Source organism: Dermochelys coriacea, chromosome 17 (genome assembly GCF_009764565.3).
Source record: "Dermochelys coriacea isolate rDerCor1 chromosome 17, rDerCor1.pri.v4, whole genome shotgun sequence".
NCBI classification, from domain to species: domain Eukaryota; kingdom Metazoa; phylum Chordata; order Testudines; family Dermochelyidae; genus Dermochelys; species Dermochelys coriacea.
Genome location: NC_050084.1, coordinates 23342859 through 23365372, shown reverse-complemented (window position 1 = coordinate 23365372; position 22514 = coordinate 23342859). Strand labels below are relative to the sequence as shown.

The following is a 22514-nucleotide window of genomic DNA, read 5'->3' as shown; positions in this document are numbered from 1 at the left end:
AATGATAATAATAGCAAGTAGTGTCTCTGTGGGGCTATACCATGGGATTCTCTCCCCAAATGCAGAATAGTGACTACAAGCTACAGGTGGAAAGTGGGGACACAAAGCCAAGTCCAAATGAGAAGGGGAGAGACTGTGCTGTCAGCATGCCACAGGAGAGACTGAGAGGATAAACTCCTTTGCACAAGTGTCCCAAGTCCAAGAGAGGGCAAGGGAGAGATTTCCTCAAACTATCAGGAGCCATAAAAGACACCTTGTTAAGGAATGAGGTGGAAAGACGATTTGTGATCTTGGGAGATGGAGAGAGACGGCAGAGACAGAACTAAACTACAGAGTGATCTACCACTGAGTCAGGAATGGGTTCTCATCACAACTGGACCCTGGGAGTCAGTGCTAAATGCAGCATGTGACGCCATCCTGGGGGAGTCGTTCATGGGACTGCAGAGATCCGAGGGGATTGGCATTTTTCTTACACTTTGGCAATACTTGTATAGCTTTGTCCTGCCCATAAAGTTTTATTGAATTGAATTGTATCTGAAATGCATAGGTGGATAAGGTAGATACAAGAGCTGTCTGCTCTGCTATGTAATGTCTCTGAATAAGTGCTCAGAAATTGCAGTGGCCTATTTTACATCTGTGTTATACTGTAAGCTCCTGTCTAATTTGCAGTCCAGCATCCCCTCAGCTCTCTCTTCAGAACCCCTGCTTTCCAGGTTTCAACCTCTGAATTTCCTAGTGTAGGAGGATTTCAGGCAGACCCCATGTCTTTGTTTGGTGTGGGTGAATTGTGTAGCTAGCCTAGAAGACAATGGTTTAGGGTGGGTTGGTTAGTGCTGCTCTGTGGTTGCCATAATTAGTACATGGGGTGGACAGGAGTTTTAGCTTGCCAGAGGGGAAGATGAGAAGCATCTGAATCTTCCCTCTGACAAGAGGATTAGAGCCATCAGTTTCATCAGGAGAGGCAGCTGAAGGCAGAGCTGTGCTAATTCCTCTGGTAGGAACTGACCATTCATGTGGAAGCTGATCTGGGAATGCATTTTACTGACAACAGAGTAACTCCTGCTCTCATGCAGTGCATTTCCTGCTGGGTGATCTCTTTAAGGACTCTGTGTCCTGGACGCATTCATGCAGACTACCAGACTGGGTTGTGGAGCTGTGACTGCTGGTTCTGCTGAGGTCTCTGTATTGTTGGACTGCAGTTGCGGTAACCCGCACCTGTCCCCCAAGAACACACACGTAGCTGTCACAATGCAGAGCTGCTTCAGCCAAAGAGTTAGAAAGTGATTAAAGACTGAGATGACAGGGGCTCTTTGGTTCTGAGTCCAGTAGGGATTCTGGGTGCATGCTGTCAATTTTGGTTCAGCAGAGGTAGCTGTGGATTAGAAATGCATGTTGTCTGACAGCTCTGTATTGCAGTACCCTAACCTCTAATCAATAGGCAGCAAACACACCATTCCAGCATGATTTCCATGGAAACCAGAAGTCTCTTCCTATTGGAGGGCTCACAGGAGCTACACAGTCTTACTAGGTGCAAGTCCCATCTTAATATTGATGACTTTGCACTGGTGATTTTAGTGATTCCACAGCTGGCAATGGAGCTGAAAAATGCACTGGAAAAATCTAGCAAGCAGCACGGAAGGATTCCTTGGAGCTGTTAAGGGCTGACAACTTTACCAGCCCCTCCACTTACGTCATTGCTTCAGTGTGTGTGAGTATGAGGCAAGCACTAGATCGGACAAGGCCTCCGTAGCACAGAGCTGTAGATGAGCATCAGACCCTGAATAAATAAGCAGGCCTGCTTGGATGCTGTTTGCTCTGGGAATGAGAACCGGAGACCCTGCTGAATGATGACAGAGCCGGTGCATTGAGGATCTGCAGCTGAGAACACAGACCTTGATATTCTGCAGTTCATTTAGCAGTCTTTGTATGATGGGAAGGCGGGGGAGCTCACACCGTGGATTTTCAGTCTGCAAAACCTTTGACAGGTCACAATGAGGATGATGCAAGGTAACCCTTTCCTTGCAGAGAGACTCTTCCATTTATCCCAGCAGTGAAGAAATGTAGCCCAAGATGTTCCTGGGATTCTCACCGGTGCTCAGGCTGTGATGCCTTCAGGGTTTTTATCCTGTCCTCTAGAGCTTTGTGGCTGCAAAAAATTCCTAGCCATAGACAGTGTGACATCAGTGTTTGAGAGAAGCACATTGCCCCACAGAAAGACATGGAGAAGCAGGAAGAAATGAAGCCACATGCTGACTTAATACAGCTGTCACCATGTCAGGGCTGTCCGGCATGGCACAGCAGCATAGTCCCTGAAGGTCTTGTATGTCAGGACTCAACCTTGGTGACAGATATGCAAAAAGGTGGAGCCCCTTTTGGGGATACTGGCAACGGGGTGGTTCTTGAACTGACGCCTGGGGTGCCACAGCCTGGTCTAGAGGAAGTCAGAAACCAGTCAGTCCTGGTGCAATCCCAGGAAAGCTCCCTGTGGGCCCCAGGCCAACGGGAGGTGCCAATGCAAGCCCTGGAGAGCATTAGGCCTCAGTGTGCAATGGAGGGGCTCAGACACTACCAGACAGATGGATCCTCCAAGGTAAGGCCATTTGCTTTCAGGTGGGGAACTGCCGCATGTGTTTCAGTTAGAGGAAGAGATTCACGCTGGTGTTTCAGCTGGGGTGCTTGTGAGATGAGACACCAACACTGACTTGGTGTGGAGAGAGGCACAGGCAGTAGCTGTCTCTCCATGACTGAACCCTCACATCTATGGCTCGGTAAAGCTTTGCTGTGGGCTTGAGGTCAGTCCCAAGGGATGACTGTGTTGGTTGGAGGACTGAAAGTGAAGGCACCTGTCTAGCTAGTTGCCCTTTTGCAGGGATCTCCAATTGGCTGTACTTTGGCCAGTGCTGGAGGATGTTTTGTGGAGCTTGGATGAGAGCTTCCTTGGACTGCTGACTGTGGGAGTGTGCTGGTTCTCAGCAGATGCAGTCACTGTGCAGTGCAAAGGAGAAGGTAGATCTTTTTGTCACTGTAGCCTCTCCTCACTATGGAGGGAGCTCCTGGCTTTCAGACTGAAGAGTATGATGGGATTAATTGGAAGCTTCTTCCATGATATCCTTTATCTGCTGAGGTGATATGGTGTGGGTCTGCTGGTCCCAGACACTTGCACCGCAGTTTGCAGAGAACCCCAGGGATCATTCAGCCAGTACTGTGCCTGACTCCACCCAGCATCTCCCTAGGGACAGGGCAACAGCATTCCACAGTTTATAAATTCCCTCCTCCCCAGGACATGTCACACTCCCTCCATGTCCTCTTGGGGAATCCAGGAATTACTGTGAGAACCCCACCAATGGCAGCACACGGGACACAGGAATGGCCCAGCCAGGCTTTCTGAAAAGGGGAAAAATAGAGTCTGGGCCTATTATTACAGTGATAGACAGAGAAGGCCTGAAAAGGGGTTGGGTTTTTTACAATAGATATTTAGGACAGGTCTACCCTGTATTCCTGAAAAACTCTATGGGGAAGTGGCAGGTTTGGCACATTAGAGAAACTGCAAGTGAAAACTAATTAAGTGTGAAGGGACATGGCTTTAGTTTAGATACTTTGAACTCGTTTGGTTTTTTTGAACCCCTATTTAATGCAAACACTTGAAAAGTTCACTTTGTTAGGGAGTCGCACTCAAAATTATAGTGTAACAAATGTTGCACGGTACCTGTGGGGTGGAGGCAGGTTTGTACTCATCATGGCTTGCCCATGCTACTGCTCTCCGCTGCGCACGCTACCCCAGCTATACTACTGTTTTTAGTCCATTAGCTCAAGGAGAGATAGTATGAGTGTGATAACATGAGCTGGGAATCACAATCCCAGTTCATGCTGTAGATGTATTCTCAGAAGGGAGAGAAAGGGCATTTGGAAGCTGCTGCCAGAAGCCTAGTTGCTGTGCTCACTGGAGTTCAGCACCTCTGGTGTGCTGTTGTTCCTCATTAGCCCCTGATCTGGCAAATGCAAATTTCCTGACTCCCTGATAAGGTACTGGAAACCTTGTCTTCACAACTAAAAGAGATGCGCTTTTTACCTTGGACTATTCTGAGGTGACACATGGAGAAGAGCAGGAGCTCTAGTTTACTGTGAGGTAAGATCACTGACCATGGTGAGTTTACCTGCAGTAAGACATGGTGTGTCTACACAGCAAAAAAAAACCTGTGGCTGGCCTGTGCTAGGCGACTTGGGCTCGTGGAGCTTGGGCTGCGGGGCTGTTTCATGACTGTGTAGACTTCTGGGCTCGGGCTGGAGCTTGGGCTGGAGCCCAGGCTCTGTGACCCTCCCACCTCACAGGGTCCCGGAGCCTGGGCTGGAAGCAGAGAGGGGAAGTGAGGGTGCAGAGCTGTGTGTGGGGAGGAGCTGACTAGTACTGATATTGCCGTGGGTAATCCACTGTTCAGTGTGTCACACATCCATCTCTGTGCTTGCTTTATAGAGGCTCTGACTTTGCTCTGGCTTCTAGCAGAGGACTTGTTCCATTAGCTCAAGCCGTAGTGGCTCGTGCGCTTAGCTGCTGAGGAGGTTCAGTGATAGCAGTCATTGCGTAGATACAATCCTGAACCCTCCCCGTCTTGTACATTTCTGCAGATTGCTTGCCTGGGTACCCCCCTAGGTATCCTGCAGACACTTGGCTGGGTGACCCCTTTGATGCCCAGTGCTCTCCTCCTCTCATGCACACCTCTCATTCTGGGAGTTGCCTCTTCTGTCCCTGGTTGTCAGCAGAGGAGAGCGCTGCTGCTGTGCAGTGAGTCAGAGCTCCAGCAGAGTTAGCGTGTTTCTCACTGGGAAAGAGTTAAACGTTTCATCCTGGTGTCAAACACAAGATGGTTAAAGCTTATCAAGTACAGCCCTGGATTGCGCCCCTGATGGCAGTCTCAACTTAACATCCTAGGTCACAGGAGTGTAATTCAGTATCAAGCGATAACAGATACTGATACTTGATTGGCCTATGTGAAATGTGGTCTCTCAATCCAGTTCCTAGCTGGCAGGTGTTCGTGTCATAGAATAATGCTGGGGGATGAATGGGCAGAGACAGGATGCTAGCCTCTTGTCTGAGGGCTGGTTTTTCCAGGTCAGGGCTGGGGCATGTGGGTGGGCATGGTGAGGTGAAGCTTATAATAAGGTTATGTGTGTGCTGCATTTGTTCTGGGAATAGAAGTTGTTTGTCTTCTAACAGGGCTGCTGTCACCAGCAGTAACCAGTGCCTTCTGCAAACCAAACATGTGCTCCTGCAGGGCAGGGTGTCCATCATCAGAGTGCAGAGTAATGCACCCCGGGGTGTTTTGTTGCTGGGGGAGTGCAGAAGCTGATTCTGTTCTGAAACCCTTACCGTTTGGGTACCAGTTGTGACTGACATGGCTTCTGTGCTTGGTGGGGGTGGGCCTGGCCACTAGTGTGCATTTCTTATTTTCTGGATGCCAGCCTGAAACACCTCAGAGCTGATTATCTGATGTGCTGAGCACTCACAACTTCAGCTGAGGTCAATGGGAACGGCAGGTACTCAGCAAAGCTGTGAAATCAGACCCAAGGCCTCTCAGTCTGGACAGCCCACATCACTGGACATTTAAAAATTCTACCGAAAATTCTATTCACACTTAAGGTCTCCTTAAGTCCTGCAATTGCTGAATATTGAAAGATAAAAAGGTACAATTTGAAGTAGACATATCAACAGATGAATTTGAAAATGCTGTAAAAGACTTTCCAAATGGCAAGTCTCCAGCACCAGATGGCTTTAGCAGTGAGTTGTATACATTTGTTCAGGAGTTTTTAGTGTCTCAAGTACTTCAAAAGTTCTATAACTTCCTTAAAGTGGGAAAATTGCCCAATTCATGTTAGAAAACCAGTATACTCACACTCCTGACAAAAGATAAAAGGCCAGAAGATTGTACATATTGGGAGCAATACCATTAATCTAGGCAATAAGATATCAGCAAATCTCTCTCTGTAGCTCTGTCATTATCCCACACTGATGAGACATTTTATAAGGTTCTTTGGGACTATCTTTTTATAGTACCGGAGATGTAACTTTGGACACCAGTTTACAACTCTTTTGCAGTTCTCCACATGAAACCCTTTTTTTGAACTTTGAGTCAGAGCCTTTATCTCTAAGGAGCAGTGCAAGGGAAGGACATACTTCATCCTCTCTTTCTCTTTAACTACTTGCAATAGCCATCAGAGATTCTCCAGAGATTTAGAGCAACATAGTCCATGATAAAGAACATAACGTTGTTCTCTTGACAGATAACATCCTGTTTGATATTGGTGAAATACATACTTCCATTCCAGATGTGTGTCTCACAGGCCTTCAGCGCTGGAGGTAGTTCTTGAGCAAATATGACCAGGTCCAGTCAGAGGTGATACTCCTATGTACCCAGCCAGCAAGGCTCTTGAGTTAATTGTAAAGTGGAGGTTCCCCTCAGGGATTGCTGTGGGACCAATACCCCTGTTTTAACTGAACTAATAATGCCAGATCTGCTCCCTAGTTACTAGCCCTCACTTCAAGGCCTGACATGGAATAACGTACCAACATCTGGTAGGATTTTCACTAGCACTCAGAGTTGGGCCCAAGCTGAGTGCTTTAGGAAATCACACCCATGTATATTTGACTGAGTCAACATAATAAAGAGGAACATCTGAGACCAAGAATTAGCTTGCTGAGGCTCCAGCGACAGAAAACAGGAACAGGTATGTTAACCTCCCCAAGTGGGGATGCTATAGCAGGGCAGCTGTAGTTCTGTGTTTGGAGCTGATTACATTGTACTAAAACTCAGAACAACAGCCGCACATAACACTCTGTGCACTCTGACATGGCAGCAGGCTGCTCTTCTTTCCAACCTGATTTATGGAGCAGATCCCTCAGGAGATCTGACAACATCCTCCCATAGGAACCACTCTGCCAATATGGAGAAAGGTTACCAAGTACATTGGTCTAGTGCCGTGGTTCCCAAACTTTAACAGCCCACGAACCCCTTTCACTAAATTGTGAAATCTCGTGAACCCCCTCCTAAAAATGAATATTTCCAGGAATTTAAGTTTAAATTTCATCCACACTCCACAACCCGTGGGGCTCCTGCTGCTGGACGCCGTTGACCGCCCCAGTCAACTGAGCTCCACTGAGCTCAGGCTACAGGTCCCGTAGATCGCCGGGGCTCGGGCTGCCAGCCCCAACTGGGGCTTGGGCTGCCAGCCCTGCGCGGAGCGCTGGGGTTTGGGCTGCCAGCTCCCTGCTCATGGGGGCAGGGCTTGGGCTGCCAACCCCAACTGCCCTGCCCCGCTCTCCCTGGGGCTCAGGTGGTCTGCCCTGCAACCGGGTCCCACTTGCTGCATCCAAAGCCCAGGGTCCTCTGGCCGCCATTAGTGAAATTGTTCTGGTGAACCCCCTGTAACGTTCTGCAAACCCCCAGGAGTTCGCGAACCCCAGTTTGGGAACCACTGGTCTAGTGCCAAATTCTCAGTGTTGTCCTAGATACATGTGCTTCCTTTGGGCCAGACTCTCCTCCAGAACAAGAGGCTGCTCATTTTAAAAGATGACCTACTAAAGGACTTTTTGCGAATACAGACTAACACGGCTGCTACTCTGAAACCTACTAAAGGACTGTCAGTGTCACCTATGTTCAAGATACAACACCACTGAATTTTGAACAGCTCAAAACTAATCTAATCTACCTTCTACAGATTTCCATATGTACCTAAATGCTAGACACTGCCTACATGTGGGCACTAAAAAATATCCCCACAACTGAGGAAGAACTGATTAGATGTAATATTTGTCTGGTGGCCTAACCCAGATAAATACCTATTCTTCCTTGAGAGACACTCCCATGTGCATTGCCCAAGTTGTATACCTTGAACTTGAGATCATAAAATTCTTAATGTTCTCTTTCAGATAATCAGTGGCAGAGATCACTTTAACACCCCTTTGAAGCCTCTATTGGCAGCACTTGCGAGCAAATACAGTACAATATGCTGAATAGACAGTGCTATTTTTCTTAACCTTTGAACAGAATGAATCCAGATCTACATGTAAGATGCTCTAATTCTGATTGCCAGTCACCGTCACTCATACACTGTTATGGAGATGCCAGTACATATACAGATTTTGAGCACTACCGCATCATTCCATACATTCCAAGTTAACAGCTGACAATGTAAATGATTCCTTACTATGCATTCTGTGAAGCAACCTTCAGATCACTATGCACATTGACTGTGGGGGGCAAAAGGTTTACCCTGAACCTACTGGCTATGCCAATACTCTCATATTACAGGTGAGTCCACACTGACCTCAGCCCGCTCAGAACAACACACTGTCTCAACACTCCTGAAAGAGATGAACAATATGGGGAGTGAATGTGCTTACCCCAGAGTGTTACTAAATGATAGATCTATTGGCTACCCCTGGACTCCAGAGGATCACCCTGCACCCACTGATGCGACTAGCAACACTCCTGTTGACTTTCTTGGTGCAGTACCAGGCACTAGGTGGGAATGTCAACTCATCCTGCCCGGGGAGGAGAAATCTATTTTTATTGGTGGTCTGTGGGGCAGGGTGTACATTTAAGAGTCCTCAGACCACTGTGAAGCTCCCTCTGGGTCCATGGGTCAAAAGTCGTAACTAACCTTTCAGAGCAGCAGTTTACTGTGTAAAGAATCTCACTGAAGGCGGTACAGCCAGCCCTTTAGCATTATTTACTGTGTGATAAGTAGCTCTTTGGGGGGTTAGGTATCACTCCCTGGGAAAATATTCTGCCTTTTGCTTCACTTCCTTCCCAGCCTCATCTCCCTCTGCGCTTTAAGTGTCTCTGCTCGATTCTTCCCACTCCATTCCCTTCCTCACAGTAACTCCTAATACCTCTGTGCTATGAAGGCATGTCTACACTTAAAATGCTGCATTGATGCAGCTGCATCACTGTAGTGCTTATGTGAAGATGCTCCTAGGCTGGCTGGAGAGGTTCCCCTGTTGGCATAGATAATCCACCTTCATGACAGGTGGTAGCTCCGTCACGGGAGAAGCTCTCCCACCAACATAGCGCTGTCTACACATGGGTTAGGTCTGTATAACTACATTGTGCACCCCTGAGAGAGAATCATAGAAGATTATGCCTGGAAGAGACCTCAGGAGGTCCAACCCTCTGCTCAAAGCAGTAGTGTAGACCTGGCCTCAGTCTCACTCCCACCTCCTTCCCCATCACATCCGCTAACAATTAAATGGTTAATGGTTACATTCAAATGTCATTAGAGCCTAGAGTTAACACTCCAATGAAATTGAAGGGGGTTGGGAGATCAGATCTCTCAGAGTCACCGTTGCAGGCTGTCCGCAGACTCAGGGCTGGTCTACACTGGAAACTGATATCAGCCTAGCTACATCTCTCTGGGATGTGAAAAATACACAGCTATGTCAACCTAACCCCCTATGTAGGCAGTACTAGGTTGGAAGAATTCTTCCTTCAACCTAGATACCACCTCTCGGGGAGGTGGATTAACTACAGCGACGGGGAGCCCCTGCCATCACTGCAGTGAGTGTCTACACTGAAGCGCTACAGCAGTGTAGCTATGCCACTGTAGCGTTTTAAGTGTAAACATATTCTAAGGGCGTGTCACTGTGGTGGTTACACTTGGTTTGCTCTGGGAAGACTTTCTTTGTAGCCAGGAAGACTAGAGAGTTACCTGCTGTTTTAAAATGAAACCTGAGATTCTGAGTATACGAAGCAGGCCATATAAATGCATCAAGTGAGCTGGACAGAGCCCGAAGGCCAGGGATTTGATACCACTGCTCAGGGGACACCTCAAGTCAATCAATCTATTGCCCAAGATATTATCAGCAAATAGGTTTATAATGAAGATTAGATAGAGGTGAAGAAAAGTTTTTTATCTATATTTATTCTGGATTAATTTTTCAAAAATAAAACAGAAATAAATTTTAAAAAAGGATATAATAAGCCAGATATTTAGCTGATTCAACGATAATTATTGCCAATCTCTGGATAAAGCAGAGCCAACATACAAGACTACTACTTTATGTTTTTAGCTTCTGTTGTCACTCTCTTTGTCTTTAAATTTTGACACAGGAAAGGACCAGTGTATGATCATACGTTCCATTTATATTACATACAAATGCAATCTAAAGAAAAAGTAAGGATGTCATTTAAAAATTATCTAGAATTTTTAATTCCTAAGTGTTTTTAATTTGTAAGAAGTGTTCCTATTGACTGAGCATTTTAGCAGCCCTTTCCCCTTGTTACCTGATATACCATTCAGTACTCTGATTTTCTTAAAAAGAAAAGGAGTACTTGTGGCACCTTAGAGACTAACAAATTTATTAGAGCATAAGCTTTCGTGAGCTACAGCTCACTTCATCGGATGCATTTGGTGGAAAAAACAGAGGAGAGATTTATATACACACACACAGAGAACATGAAACAATGGGTTTATCATACACACTGTAAGGAGAGTGATCACTTAAGATAAGCCATCACCAACAGCAGGGGGGGGAAGGAGGAAAACCTTTCATGGTGACAAGCAGGTAGGCTAATTCCAGCAGTTAACAAGAATATCAGAGGAACAGTGGGGGGTGGGGTGGGAGGGAGAAAGACCATGGGGAAATAGTTTTACTTTGTGTAATGACTCATCCATTCCCAGTCTCTATTCAAGCCTAAGTTAATTGTATCCAGTTTGCAAATTAATTCCAATTCAGCAGTCTCTCGTTGGAGTCTGTTTTTGAAGCTTTTTTGTTGAAGGATAGCCACTCTTAGGTCTGTGATCGAGTGACCAGAGAGATTGAAGTGTTCTCCAACTGGTTTTTGAATGTTATAATTCTTGACGTCTGATTTGTGTCCATTCATTCTTTTACGTAGAGACTGTCCAGTTTGGCCAATGTACATGGCAGAGGGGCATTGCTGGCACATGATGGCATATATCACATTGGTAGATGCGCAGGTGAACGAGCCTCTGATAGTGTGGCTGATGTGATTAGGCCCTATGATGGTATCCCCTGAATAGATATGTGGACAGAGTTGGCAACGGGCTTTGTTGCAAGGATAGGTTCCTGGGTTAGTGGTTCTGTTGTGTGGTGTGTGGTTGCTGGTGAGTATTTGCTTCAGATTGGGGGGCTGTCTGTAAGCAAGGACTGGTCTGTCTCCCAAGATCTGAGAGAGCGATGGCTCGTCCTTCAGGATAGGTTGTAGATCCTTGATGATGCGTTGGAGGGGTTTTAGTTGGGGGCTGAAGGTGATGGCTAGTGGCGTTCTGTTGTTTTCTTTGTTGGGCCTGTCCTGTAGTAGGTGACTTCTGGGTACTCTTCTGGCTCTGTCAATCTGTTTCTTCACTTCAGCAGGTGGGTACTGTAGTTGTAGGAATGCATGATAGAGATCTTGTAGGTGTTTGTCTCTGTCTGAGGGGTTGGAGCAAATGCGGTTATATCGTAGCGCTTGGCTGTAGACAATGGATCGAGTGGTATGATCTGGATGAAAGCTAGAGGCATGTAGGTAGGAATAGCGGTCAGTAGGTTTCCGATATAGGGTGGTGTTTATGTGACCATCGCTTATTAGCACCGTAGTGTCCAGGAAGTGGATCTCTTGTGTGGACTGGTCCAGGCTGAGGTTGATGGTGGCTGATTTTCTTGTTATGCTTCCTCTTAATATTTATCTTGAATGCAATACAAATAAAATAATTAAAAATGTATCTCTACACTCAACTGCACATTTAGGGTAAACCAGGAATAGAAAATATTCAGTGGGTGAAATCCATTGAAGTCAACCACAAAATTCCCATTGACTCTTTGGAGCTGGGATTTCACCCTATATAAGCAACATGCCAAATTTAACATTAATGTAGGAATCTTCACTGTGACAGGTCTTGGCTTCAGTACACTAGTAATTTCCCTGTTAAATTAGTTTAGCAGGACACATGTGCATCATATCCAGAGTTCACACGATAGCTTAAACCTAAGGCTCTGATCCCACAAAGACTTATATACATATTTAACTTCACACGCTGCCCCTGGGAGGGTGCTTTCCGGTGTGGTAGACAGACCCGTGCTAGCTCTGCTCAAGATAGGGCACTAAAAATAGCAGAGTGGCCATAGTGGCAGCTTGTAGGGTCAGGTGGGATTGTACCTGGGCGGCTAGCCTGTGCCACCCCAGCCAGTGGAACTACTCACAAAACTCTGCATAATTCTTTACAGGATTGGTGCCTTAGTGGCATACGTTACTGCCCAGGCACCCAGCTGGATTTTCAGACATTCATTACTGATCACTGTACAATGAGTTCTTGGAAGTGCAGTAAAACACATACTAGATATTCACTAATATGTCCAGGATTAATCTCAGATTTAAAGGCCCAGCTGTTTCTGCCCTTTGGTCCTGGAAAAACCTATTGGAACAATGATTTAAAATGGGAAAACTATTTTCACTCACTCATAACTCAAAAACTGGATAGATTTTGCTCAAATTTTACAAAAAACACAAAAACAAAACAAAACAAAAAACACCTTGCGACAGAAACCAAGCATGTAAAATTTCAGTGCAGAAGGAGTTTCCAAGAGGTATAAAAATGTGAAAAGTGGCTATTGTAAAGGAAATTGTTTGGCAAGCTTAACTATAGTGTTTACTGTAATAATCCTGAGGTCATTTAAATGCTTTACTCTTCTTATCACCTCTTAATCTTCCCTTCTCTAAATGAAACAATCTCAATTGGGTTCACTTCTTCTCATAGCTAAGTGACTTGTCCAGCATCACATGGGAGATCTGTGGCATTTTTCCATTGCCTAAAGCATAAGACCAGCCTTGACCAAAGCAGACTTCAGGCTTTCATTACACACCTTCCAACTCTGCACTGAATGAGACAGAGGAACTGTTGGGAAAAGCTGTCTGTGATCAAACTTTCTCCTAATGGATACACACAAAGGAGTGGAATTAAGATTGCACAGGCAATGTTAATACTGGCATTTCCTAACTTTTGAGTGTTTGGCTTTGCAATGGAATTTTCTAATGCTTCTTATTAAAACAGACAAAGAAACAAAACCAACTGAATAGCTAAGTAGAAAGTTATCAGACTGTAATGCTCACTGTCAGTACTTTCTTGTTGAGTAAGATCTGGTGTTGGAGCTAGATTGTTAACAGTCCAGGCATCTTGCTTCCTGTCAGAAGCAGCATAATACACTGTGTAAAGTCCCATGGGGAGCTCACCCAAGTAGAGAGGCCTGCTTGTGTTTGGGGGTTAGGGAAAACTTGTTACACTTGTGTGTGTTCGGCTGGTAATCATCAGTAGGAAAGAGTGTTCAAAGTACTCTCTGTCTCAGCACCGGATGACAGCAGGTTTGCCCTGTGGAGAAAGAAAACTCCTCAGGATTCTCAGGTCACCTCTGGAAATCGTTCTATTTGGGTCAGTTTATGAGAGATGAAGAAGCACATAAGATGACACTTTAGAGAATACGGTGTGCAGTTCTGATCTGACTTTGACAGCAACCTTGAGGTGTTTCTGTGTCATTGTCTTTTTGCCTGACTGCTAAGACTTTTTCTTGTGGATTTGCTGTTCAAGTGTCTGGATGGAGAGGAATTGCTCCAATGTCAGTGAATTGGAATTGGTCATGGTTCTGGGTGAGATGTCCCTGTCTCATTGTTCACACATTTAATCCTCCCTTTTTGTCTCTCCCTCTCAGTTATAGGGGCAGGGGCACATTAACTCCTCAGTCCTTTGCCTGGACTCTGAACCAGCCTAGCTGATCCTGAGGATGGCGAGGCCAGTGTGGAAGGGGCTATCAGGTTGCCTTGCTGTCCCTCTTGGGAAAGGGCCCATTGATCTGTAGAAGAGGGTAAAGCAGTCTGCCTCTGTCAGCTCCCCAAGGGGCCTTTGCATCTTTACTGTGCCAGCAAAGCAGCATGTGCTAAGGAGGCTGCTGGAGGTGATGTTTCCTGTGAGCACATGTGAATAAGAAGAGCTCATGTTGCTTTTTGCAGAAGTAGGAACGTAAACCCCATTGTCTTGGCTAAATGTCAGTGTAAGTTTGACTGAAATTCCCCCTGTTGATTCAGCTGAACAGAACTGGACCTTTCTCACTTCTGTGGTGAGTGTCACCTGGTCAGTTAGCTAGAAGGTGCTTGTAACAGGTGCATTGTGCTAGGCCTCCATATGCACAAGGGATCTGAATCTGGGTTGCATCACCAACCTTATGATAAGAGAATGGCAGCATTAGCCACCCCCAACTATAGCTCCCATTACCCACGATGCTGGGAGTTCTGAATCAAATTGTTCAGTTTCTGACAATCAACATTTTCTGCAGAAAAATCCGCCCATTTTTAACCAGTTCTAACAATTGGTGTTTGAAGGCACCACGCAGTGTTCTTGAAAGTTTCACAACATGCCAGATTCATTTGCATATTGTTTAGCTTTTTTGTTTTGTTTACTGTATTGTTTGAAATCTGATTGAACTTTGTGGTGTTTTAAACACCGTTACGATGATCCTTTATTTCACTGTCACCTTTCTATTTATTGGCTTGGTTTGTTTGTATCAGCGTATAAGGGACAGACACAGGAATACCAGCTGGAAGGACCTGTTCCTACAGTGTGAAGCATGTGGACAGAGACCTGTGCCAAGCTGGAGCATGGCTGAGGTTACTGGGACTCAATATGGTTGCAGGGCTCTGCCCAGCTGTTTCACATGGCAGGAGCAGGGATTAAGATGGGGTACAGGGATCCTTTGCAGATTTTGAGCTAACACTCCACAAATGGCTTTTTAAAATTGTTTTGTTGGGATTTTAAAATTACATGGGAAATTTTGTGGGCTTTTTGGTTTTTGGCTGTAGTTAAACTATATTTTATGACCCATTTCTTGCTATAATAGGCTACTTATATTTTTACTGATCTTTTTAGCTTTTGCTGGGCAACATTGTGCAAATGTTTCTTTAACTGAGATTTTTTTAATGCCTAAATCAGATATTTTATTTTTGGTTGAGTTTGCTGCAGAGTTGGCAGAGTACCTGCACCCTTGCTTTTGTGACAAGCAGAAAAAGCCTGTGCTCCTTTTCGAGGTACATTGAATAGCTAAAGGAAGTTTTTGTTTTTGTTCCCGGCATGGCTGGGCCAGCTCTTCTGCAGAATGATTGTGACGTTTTAATTTGCTTAGAGGGCTGTAGAGAGTTTGCAGTGTGTAACTTTTGTGTAATGGTTAGTATTTTACACAGTTTTGGTATGGTTTTAGAAGCAAAGGCTGAGAGCTTGTGTTCCTGTACTACTGGTGATCACCCTGGAATTTCCCTGGCCTAGAACACATGCAGCTGCATCTTGCACTGCTTCTTTCCCCTGCCCCTGCTGACTGTTTAGTTCACTGTCAAACTCTGAGACTAAGGGTGAATTTGAGATGTAAGCTCCTAACTCCCATAGGCAGATTATAAATCCCAGTTTAATTCCTTTACGAGGTAGGGATCTTCAAAGGAGCCTCAAGGAGGTTCTCAAAAAGAAAAGGAGTACTTGTGGCACCTTAGAGACTAACAAATTTATTAGAGCATAAGCTTTCGTGAGCTACAGCTCACTTCATCGGATGCATTTTGAAGTGAGCTGTAGCTCACGAAAGCTTATGCTCTAATAAATTTGTTAGTCTCTAAGGTGCCACAAGTACTCCTTTTCTTTTTACTGTAAGGAGAGTGATCACTTAAGATAAGCCATCACCAGCAGCAGGGGGGGGAAAGGAGGAAAACCTTTCATGGTGACAAGCAAGGTAGGCTATTTCCAGCAGTTAACAAGAATATCTGAGGAACGGTGGGGGGTGGGGTGAGGTGGGGGGGAGAAATAACATGGGGAAATAGTTTTACTTTGTGTAATGACTCATCCATTCCCAGTCTCTATTCAAGCCTAAATTAATTGTATCCAGTTTGCAAATTAATTCCAATTCAGCAGTCTCTCGTTGGAGTCTGTTTTTGAAGCTTTTTTGTTGAAGGATAGCCACTCTTAGGTCTGTAATCGAGTGACCAGAGAGATTGAAGTGTTCTCCAACTGGTTTTTGAATGTTATAATTCTTGACGTCTGATTTGTGTCCATTCATTCTTTTACGTAGAGACTGTCCAGTTTGGCCAATGTACATGGCAGAGGGGCATTGCTGGCACATGATGGCATATATCACATTGGTAGATGCGCAGGTGAACGAGCCTCTGATATTGTGGCTGATGTGATTAGGCCCTATGATGGTGTCCCCTGAATAGATATGTGGACAGAGTTGGCAGCGGGCTTTGTTGCAAGGATAGGTTCCTGGGTTAGTGGTTCTGTTGTGTGGTGTGTGGTTGCTGGTGAGTATTTGCTTCAGATTGGGGGGCTGTCTGTAAGCAAGGACTGGCCTGTCTCCCAAGATCTGTGAGAGTGATGGGTCGTCCTTCAGGATAGGTTGTAGATCCTTGATGAGGAGGTTCTGGCTGCCTAATTCTCTTCGGTTCCTTTGAAAAGCTTAGTCTGGATTGCATTTCATGCCATAAACACCTAGGAATATTAGCATGGCCTGGAATGAGGCTGCATTATTGTTTGTGGTAAACAATGGAGTGTGTAATAAAATAAAAGCCATTTCATTCTAGTAATGAATATTTAGTAAGTGTAGCCTGAAGTCTATACAGTCCTTCCTATCTTGGCAGGGCACACACATCCTCTGGAGAAGAGGCCGGGGCAGACCCATCCCGAATACATCTGGGCTCTCTCAGCCCTGCAGTTCTATGGCTGGAAGGAGCCACATCCAGTGCGCTGCAAAGTGGTAGTAAGGCCATCCTTAGCAGCTGCGTGGGGCACCTGAAAATTTGGGGCACCCCTGGGTCTTAGTGTCCACCCTGTCACCTCTTCCTATTCCTGTTCTGACCCTTCCTGCAGGCTCCCACCACTGCTGGCTGTTGCAGCCTGGTGAGTCTTCCTCCAGAGGTTTCAGAGTAGCAGCCGTGTTAGTCTGTATCTGCAAAAAGAAAGGGGAGTACTTGTGGCACCTTAGAGACTAACAAATTTATTTGAGCATAAGCTTTCCTGGGCTAAAACCCACTTCATCGGATGCATGCAGTGGAAAATACAGTAGGAAGATATATACACACAGAGAACATGAAACAGTGGGTGTTGCCAAACACACTATAAGGAGAGTGATCAGTTAAGGTGGGCTATTATCAGCAGGAGAAAAAAACCTTTTGTAGTGATAATCAGGATGGGCCATTTCCAACAGTTGACAAGAAGGTGAGAGTAATAGTGTGTGTGTGTGTGGGGGGGAAATAAGCATGGGGAAATAGTTTTACTTTGTATAATGACCCATCCCCTTCCAGTCTTTATTCAAGCCTAATTTAATGGTGTCCAGTTTGCAAATTAATTCCAATTCAGCAGTCTCTCATTGGAGTCTGTTTTTGAAGTTTTTTGTTGTAATATTGCGACTTTTAGGTCTGTAATTGAGTGACCAAAGAGACTGAAGTGTTCTCCGACTTGTTTTTGAATGTTAAAATTCTTGACGTCTGATTTGTGTCCATTTATTCTTTTACATAGAGACTGTCCAGTTTGACCAATGTAATGGCAGAGGGGCATTGCTGGCACATGATGGCATATATCACATTGGTAGATGTGCAGGTGAATGAGCCTCTGATAGTGTGGCTGATGTGATTAGGCCCTATGATGGTGTTCCCTGAATAGATATGTGGACAGAGTTGGCAACGGGCTTTGTTGCAAGGATAGGTTCCTGGGTTAGAGGTTGTGTTGTGTGGTTGCTGGTGAGTATTTGCTTCAGGTTGGGGGGCTGTCTGTAAGCAAGGACAGGGGATGTAGTACTTACAAGTGAAAAAGCCTCCAACCTGCTAGACCTATTAGCACAACACTGAAACTGTTAGAGAGCCATTCAAGTGGTAATGAAACCATTTAACAGGCATTTACCAACCCCCAGGTATATACTGTCAGTTTCTGAATTTACTGACAAAACCAGTTGTATATCACTGTAATAATTACTCAGAACATGTTAGTCTACAGGACCTTAGTTTAAAATTTGTTAGTCTACAGGACCTTTAGTTTAAAGTTATTTCATTAGTGTGTTGCTGAAGATTATAAAATCACGTCTCTAAGAAATCCTTGCAAAGATTTTTAGATGCACCAGCTGAGTATTCATCTTTAGCCTTAAATGCTTGGATCTTCAGACATATCGTTTTTAAAATAAATCCTTCAAAAGGCCACCCTTCTCTAAAATATACATGTGAGCCCGGTCTGCCATCAGGCATGGGGGCACCAGTTTCATAGTAGGGCCCCGTAAAACCTAAGGACGGCCCTGCCTCCCACTGGGAAGGGCAGTGGCTGGAGTTACCCTGACACCCTGGAAAGGAGCTTTCACTTTTATTCTGTTTGCTGATTGGAGAGGACATTTTTCTCCTCAGCTGCCACTAGCAGCTTACCTCCTGCCTGTCCCATTTCTCGCCAGCTCACCTGTTTCTACTATCGAAATGCAGGGCAGTGTTACACCCACCAGCTTCTACAAGGGGTCACCCAACTGACTGCAGGTACCAGAAATGCAAGGCTGCAACTGTGACCAGGGATACGCTTATGTCTATTGACCTTTCACAAGGATCCCTCTTTACACCTGACACAGGAGATTTCTAAGCATCCCTGGTAGTACAAGGCTCCTCCTTTGGCTGATCAGCTGGGTGAGAGTCTCAGCAAGCCTCCGATCATGGGAGGTGCTCAACCTTGATCCAGAATCCAGAATCCATATTCCTGCTTTGAGGAGCTGCCGGTTACTGGTAGCGTTGCCAAGTGAACCAGCACCAACACCAACAAAATACACGGGCCTAGCTCCAGAGAAATCTTGATCAAAGAAAAGTGAGGGAGTTGCCCAACCTGCATCTGGGCCGTCTGCCTCCAGCCAGTGCTTAATTTGTAATGAAAGAGGTGCCGGGGATCAAGCTATTAGGTGCTTGGGCTCAAACCATTTTTTTTTTTTACTTTCATAATGGATGCAGCAAACCCAGAGGTGCCAGGGCTAGGAACTGCCAGGCCCAGAGGTGCCAGGGCCATGAACTGCCAGGCCCAGAGGTGCCAGGGCCATGAACTACCAGGCCCAGAGGTGCCAGGACTAAGAACTGCCAGGCCCAGAGGTGCCAGGGCCATGAACTGCCAGGCTCAGAGATGCCAGGGCTAGGAACTGCCAGGCCCAGAGGTGCCAGGGCCATGAACTGCCAGGCCCAGAGGTGCCAGGACTAAGAACTGCCAGGCCCAGAGGTGCCAGGGCCATGAACTACCAGGCCCAGAGATGCCAGGGCTAGGAACTGCCAGGCCCAGAGGTGCCAGGGCCATGAACTGCCAGGCCCAGAGGTGCCAGGGCTAGGAACTGCCAGGCCCAGAGGTGCCAGAGCCATGAACTGCCAGGCCCAGAGGTGCCAGGGCTAGGAACTGCCAGGCCCAGAGGTTCCAGGGCCATGAACTACCAGGCCCAGAGATGCCAGGGCTAGGAACTGCCAGGCCCAGAGGTGCCAGGGCTAGGAACTGCCAGGCCCAGAGATTCCAGGGCCATGAACTGCCAGGCCCAGAGGTGCCAGGGCTAGGAACTGCCAGGCCCAGAGGTGCCAGAGCCATGAACTGCCAGGCCCAGAGGTGCCAGGGCTAGGAACTGCCAGGCCCAGAGGTGCCAGGGCTAGGAACTGCCAGGCCCAGAGGTTCCAGGGCCATGAACTACCAGGCTCAGAGATGCCAGGGCTAGGAACTGCCAGGCCCAGAGGTGCCAGAGCCATGAACTGCCAGGCCCAGAGGTGCCAGGGCTAGGAACTGCCAGGCCCAGAGGTGCCAGGGCCATGAACTGCCAGGCCCAGAGGTGCCAAGGCTAGGAACTGCCAAGCCTAGAGGTGCCAGGGATCAATGCTGGCATGAATTAAGCATTGTCTCCAGCCCAGTAACAGCTCCTGTCCATGACACTCTTTGCACTTGAATCCTGAGCACCAGGTAGAAAGCGATGATTAGGGCAAGTGGTGGGACTTGAAGTGTCTCTCTGGCTTCCTTGTGTGTCAGATGTCCTTCCTGAGGTTTCCCTCTTCCAGGAACTTGCTGCCTGGAGTCTTCTCTTCCTCTCTCCCCTCACCTGCTTCTCTGAGGCATTTGAAATTGCTCCCAGTTCCAAAGGGGGAGGGCAGGTAGGGTGGGGTCAGTTTCTGGATCTACAGAGAGTCATTCTGAAGAGAGACGGAGGGGAAGAGGCCAAGGGAGCAGTGAAGAACACAGGGAAAAGCACTGATTTCCACAGCAGCAGCTCCTAGTAGTCATGGCACTGTGGGACGAAACAAGAACACATGCTTAATCCTAGTTACTTAGAGATCAGGAGACCCAGGCTACAGGCTGAAAGTACTGGACTGTCCCATCCACATCAGACAGTAGTCCAGGCTGGCTGCAGGGGAACAGTTAAGACTGTGAAGGTACCTTAATGTCACCATTGCCAGACTCTGAGTGCTTCTCTTTGCACTCAGTGGTCTTTTAATGTCGAGGCCTTTTTCAGTGGAATTTCTTACATATTTTAAAAGGGGGGAAAAGAAGAAATGAACATGTTTTGCCATATTTGGCCATTAGTTCGGTAGCAGCAGAGCACGCTGTCCTGCCCAAGACCTGCAGTGCAGGATCAAGAGCCTGGGCCTCATTCATCATTTCTATTTTATAACTAAGTGAGATGGGTTTCGTGTTTAGGAAAAAATCCAGCTGGAGTTACAAACCAACACCTCTGTGCAGCCAGATGGGGAAGCCATCAGGAAACAACTGTTCTGATGATTGGGCCAAGACTTGGAGTGACCCAATACCTATTGCTCCTTGTGTGGGAGGCATGGGAGTGCCTTCCCTTGAATGGTTTTATGCAGGTTGTGGGGAAAGGTGACCCAAGTAGGGCACAGTAATGAACCCAAGACAGAGGCTTTGATAAGCAGGTGGAGAGGGATGAATCATTTCTCTCTGCCTGGACATGGCAACAGGATGCAAAGACTCTCTCTCCCTGGACATGGCAACAGGATGCAGAGACTAGATGGGAGGGATGGGAGACTAGTCTTGCTCTCTAGACATGCGGAGGCTTTGCCTTTCCCTTTCCCTTTCGATAAGCTACAAGAATGCTGTCTCTCATTGAGCTACTGTGAGGTGTTCAGTGGGACATGTTAAATCACTCTTTGGTTTTCACTCCCTTTTCTCTATTTTTAAAAAAATCTTATTTTACTTAGAGATCTACTATTTTGTGTGGGATTTTCACTGAGTCTGTCTCTGATGGCAACCTCTAAGGAGAGGAACTAAAGGGTAAAGGGTTTCTGGAACCTAAACTCCCACCTTGGTCAAAAAGGTCTGGATCAAGGGATCTGCTCCCAGTGAGGTGTCGCTTGAGGATATGGCTGGTAATAATCAAGGGGTGTGTGTGCGTGTGAGGAGACCAAGGAGAGGCGAGAGCTGGTGTGTGTAGGTGTGTGTTTGTGTGGGGGGAGGGTTTGCAACATTTCATTCCATGCACACCTTTCTAAATCATCTGGAGGAAGGCACGATTTCTTCTAAGCCCTGACTCCTTCTACAGTCACCGTCAGGCATTGTTTCCCTTTCCTTGCCAGAGCAATGTGGGGAGACAGCTAGTTCTGAGCAACTGACCACCTTGGCAACCCTCCACATTAATTGATAATATAGGCAGCGTGGCCATAGAGAGCAGAGCTGGTTGGTCCACATCTGCTGGCAAAGGATGGAAGCCTTGCCCCCACTTCTTTCGGGAAGGCAAATAAATCCACAAATGTATTAGATTTAAAAACTCATGATTTGAAGCTACCTCTTGGCTTTAGGGGCTGTCTCATGATTTTTGAACACTTGGAACTCTGGCCATACTGGAACATTTTTTAACTGATTCTCCAATAACTGAAGAACATTCCACTATGACTCCCCTGCTTATTATCTACAAAGCTCAGATGTGGGCTGGCAGGGTGCTAGATTTGTAACAACAGCAACACAGTATTCCAAGCAACAAACAGAACTGCCTCCGAGTTCCTAGGTGCTGCTGGTTAAAGCTTTTGGGCAGATTTTCACGGGGCCTGTGGCTTGTTGTGGTGAGTAGCCAGTCAGAAGCTTGACGCTGACATGGTGACAGCTTGCATGCTCATACGTCATTTTCAGGACACTGCTGTCTGTGGCATGCCTGTGGCTGGCTGCTTAGTAGCAGGAAGTCAGAACCACAGGGTTATCTATATCCATCTCTATAAACAGATCTGCTGTCGTTTTTGACATGACAAAATTCAAGGAGTACTTGTGGCACCTTAGAGACTAACAAATTTATTTGAGCATAAGCTTTCGTGAGCTACAGCTCACTGAAAAAATTCAAGTTACATTTTGAAAATAATTCCTACATATTCCTTCTCTTCTTCAAGAATCCTCCAGCTACAGACCGAGCAAGGGGCTCGCTCCCACTGCATGCCACAGACACATGCGCCTTTTGCAACATGACCAGGGGCTGGGGCCAGGAAGCCGAGCTGAAGCCTTTGCCCGCTCTCTCGATGAGC

General features: G+C 46.4%; 1 protein-coding gene across 17 annotated transcripts in view; it reads left to right on the top strand.

Annotated features, from left to right (window-relative positions):
- The first annotated feature begins 1567 nt into the window (after positions 1–1567).
- The window catches only part of TSPOAP1 (TSPO associated protein 1), a 231749-nt gene continuing 210802 nt past the window's right edge, over positions 1568–22514 (top strand). For 6 of the 17 annotated variants that reach the window (XM_038375875.2, XM_043499391.1, XM_038375863.2 and 3 more), the window contains exon 1: positions 1569–2590. In XM_038375875.2, coding sequence (XP_038231803.1) covers positions 2219–2590 — 372 coding nt within the window. In that variant the 5' untranslated portion in view covers positions 1569–2218. Of the gene's footprint in view, positions 2591–22514 lie in introns of all 17 variants that reach the window. The other 11 variants (XM_043499390.1, XM_043499389.1, XM_038375864.2 and 8 more) reach the window with 4 other exon arrangements.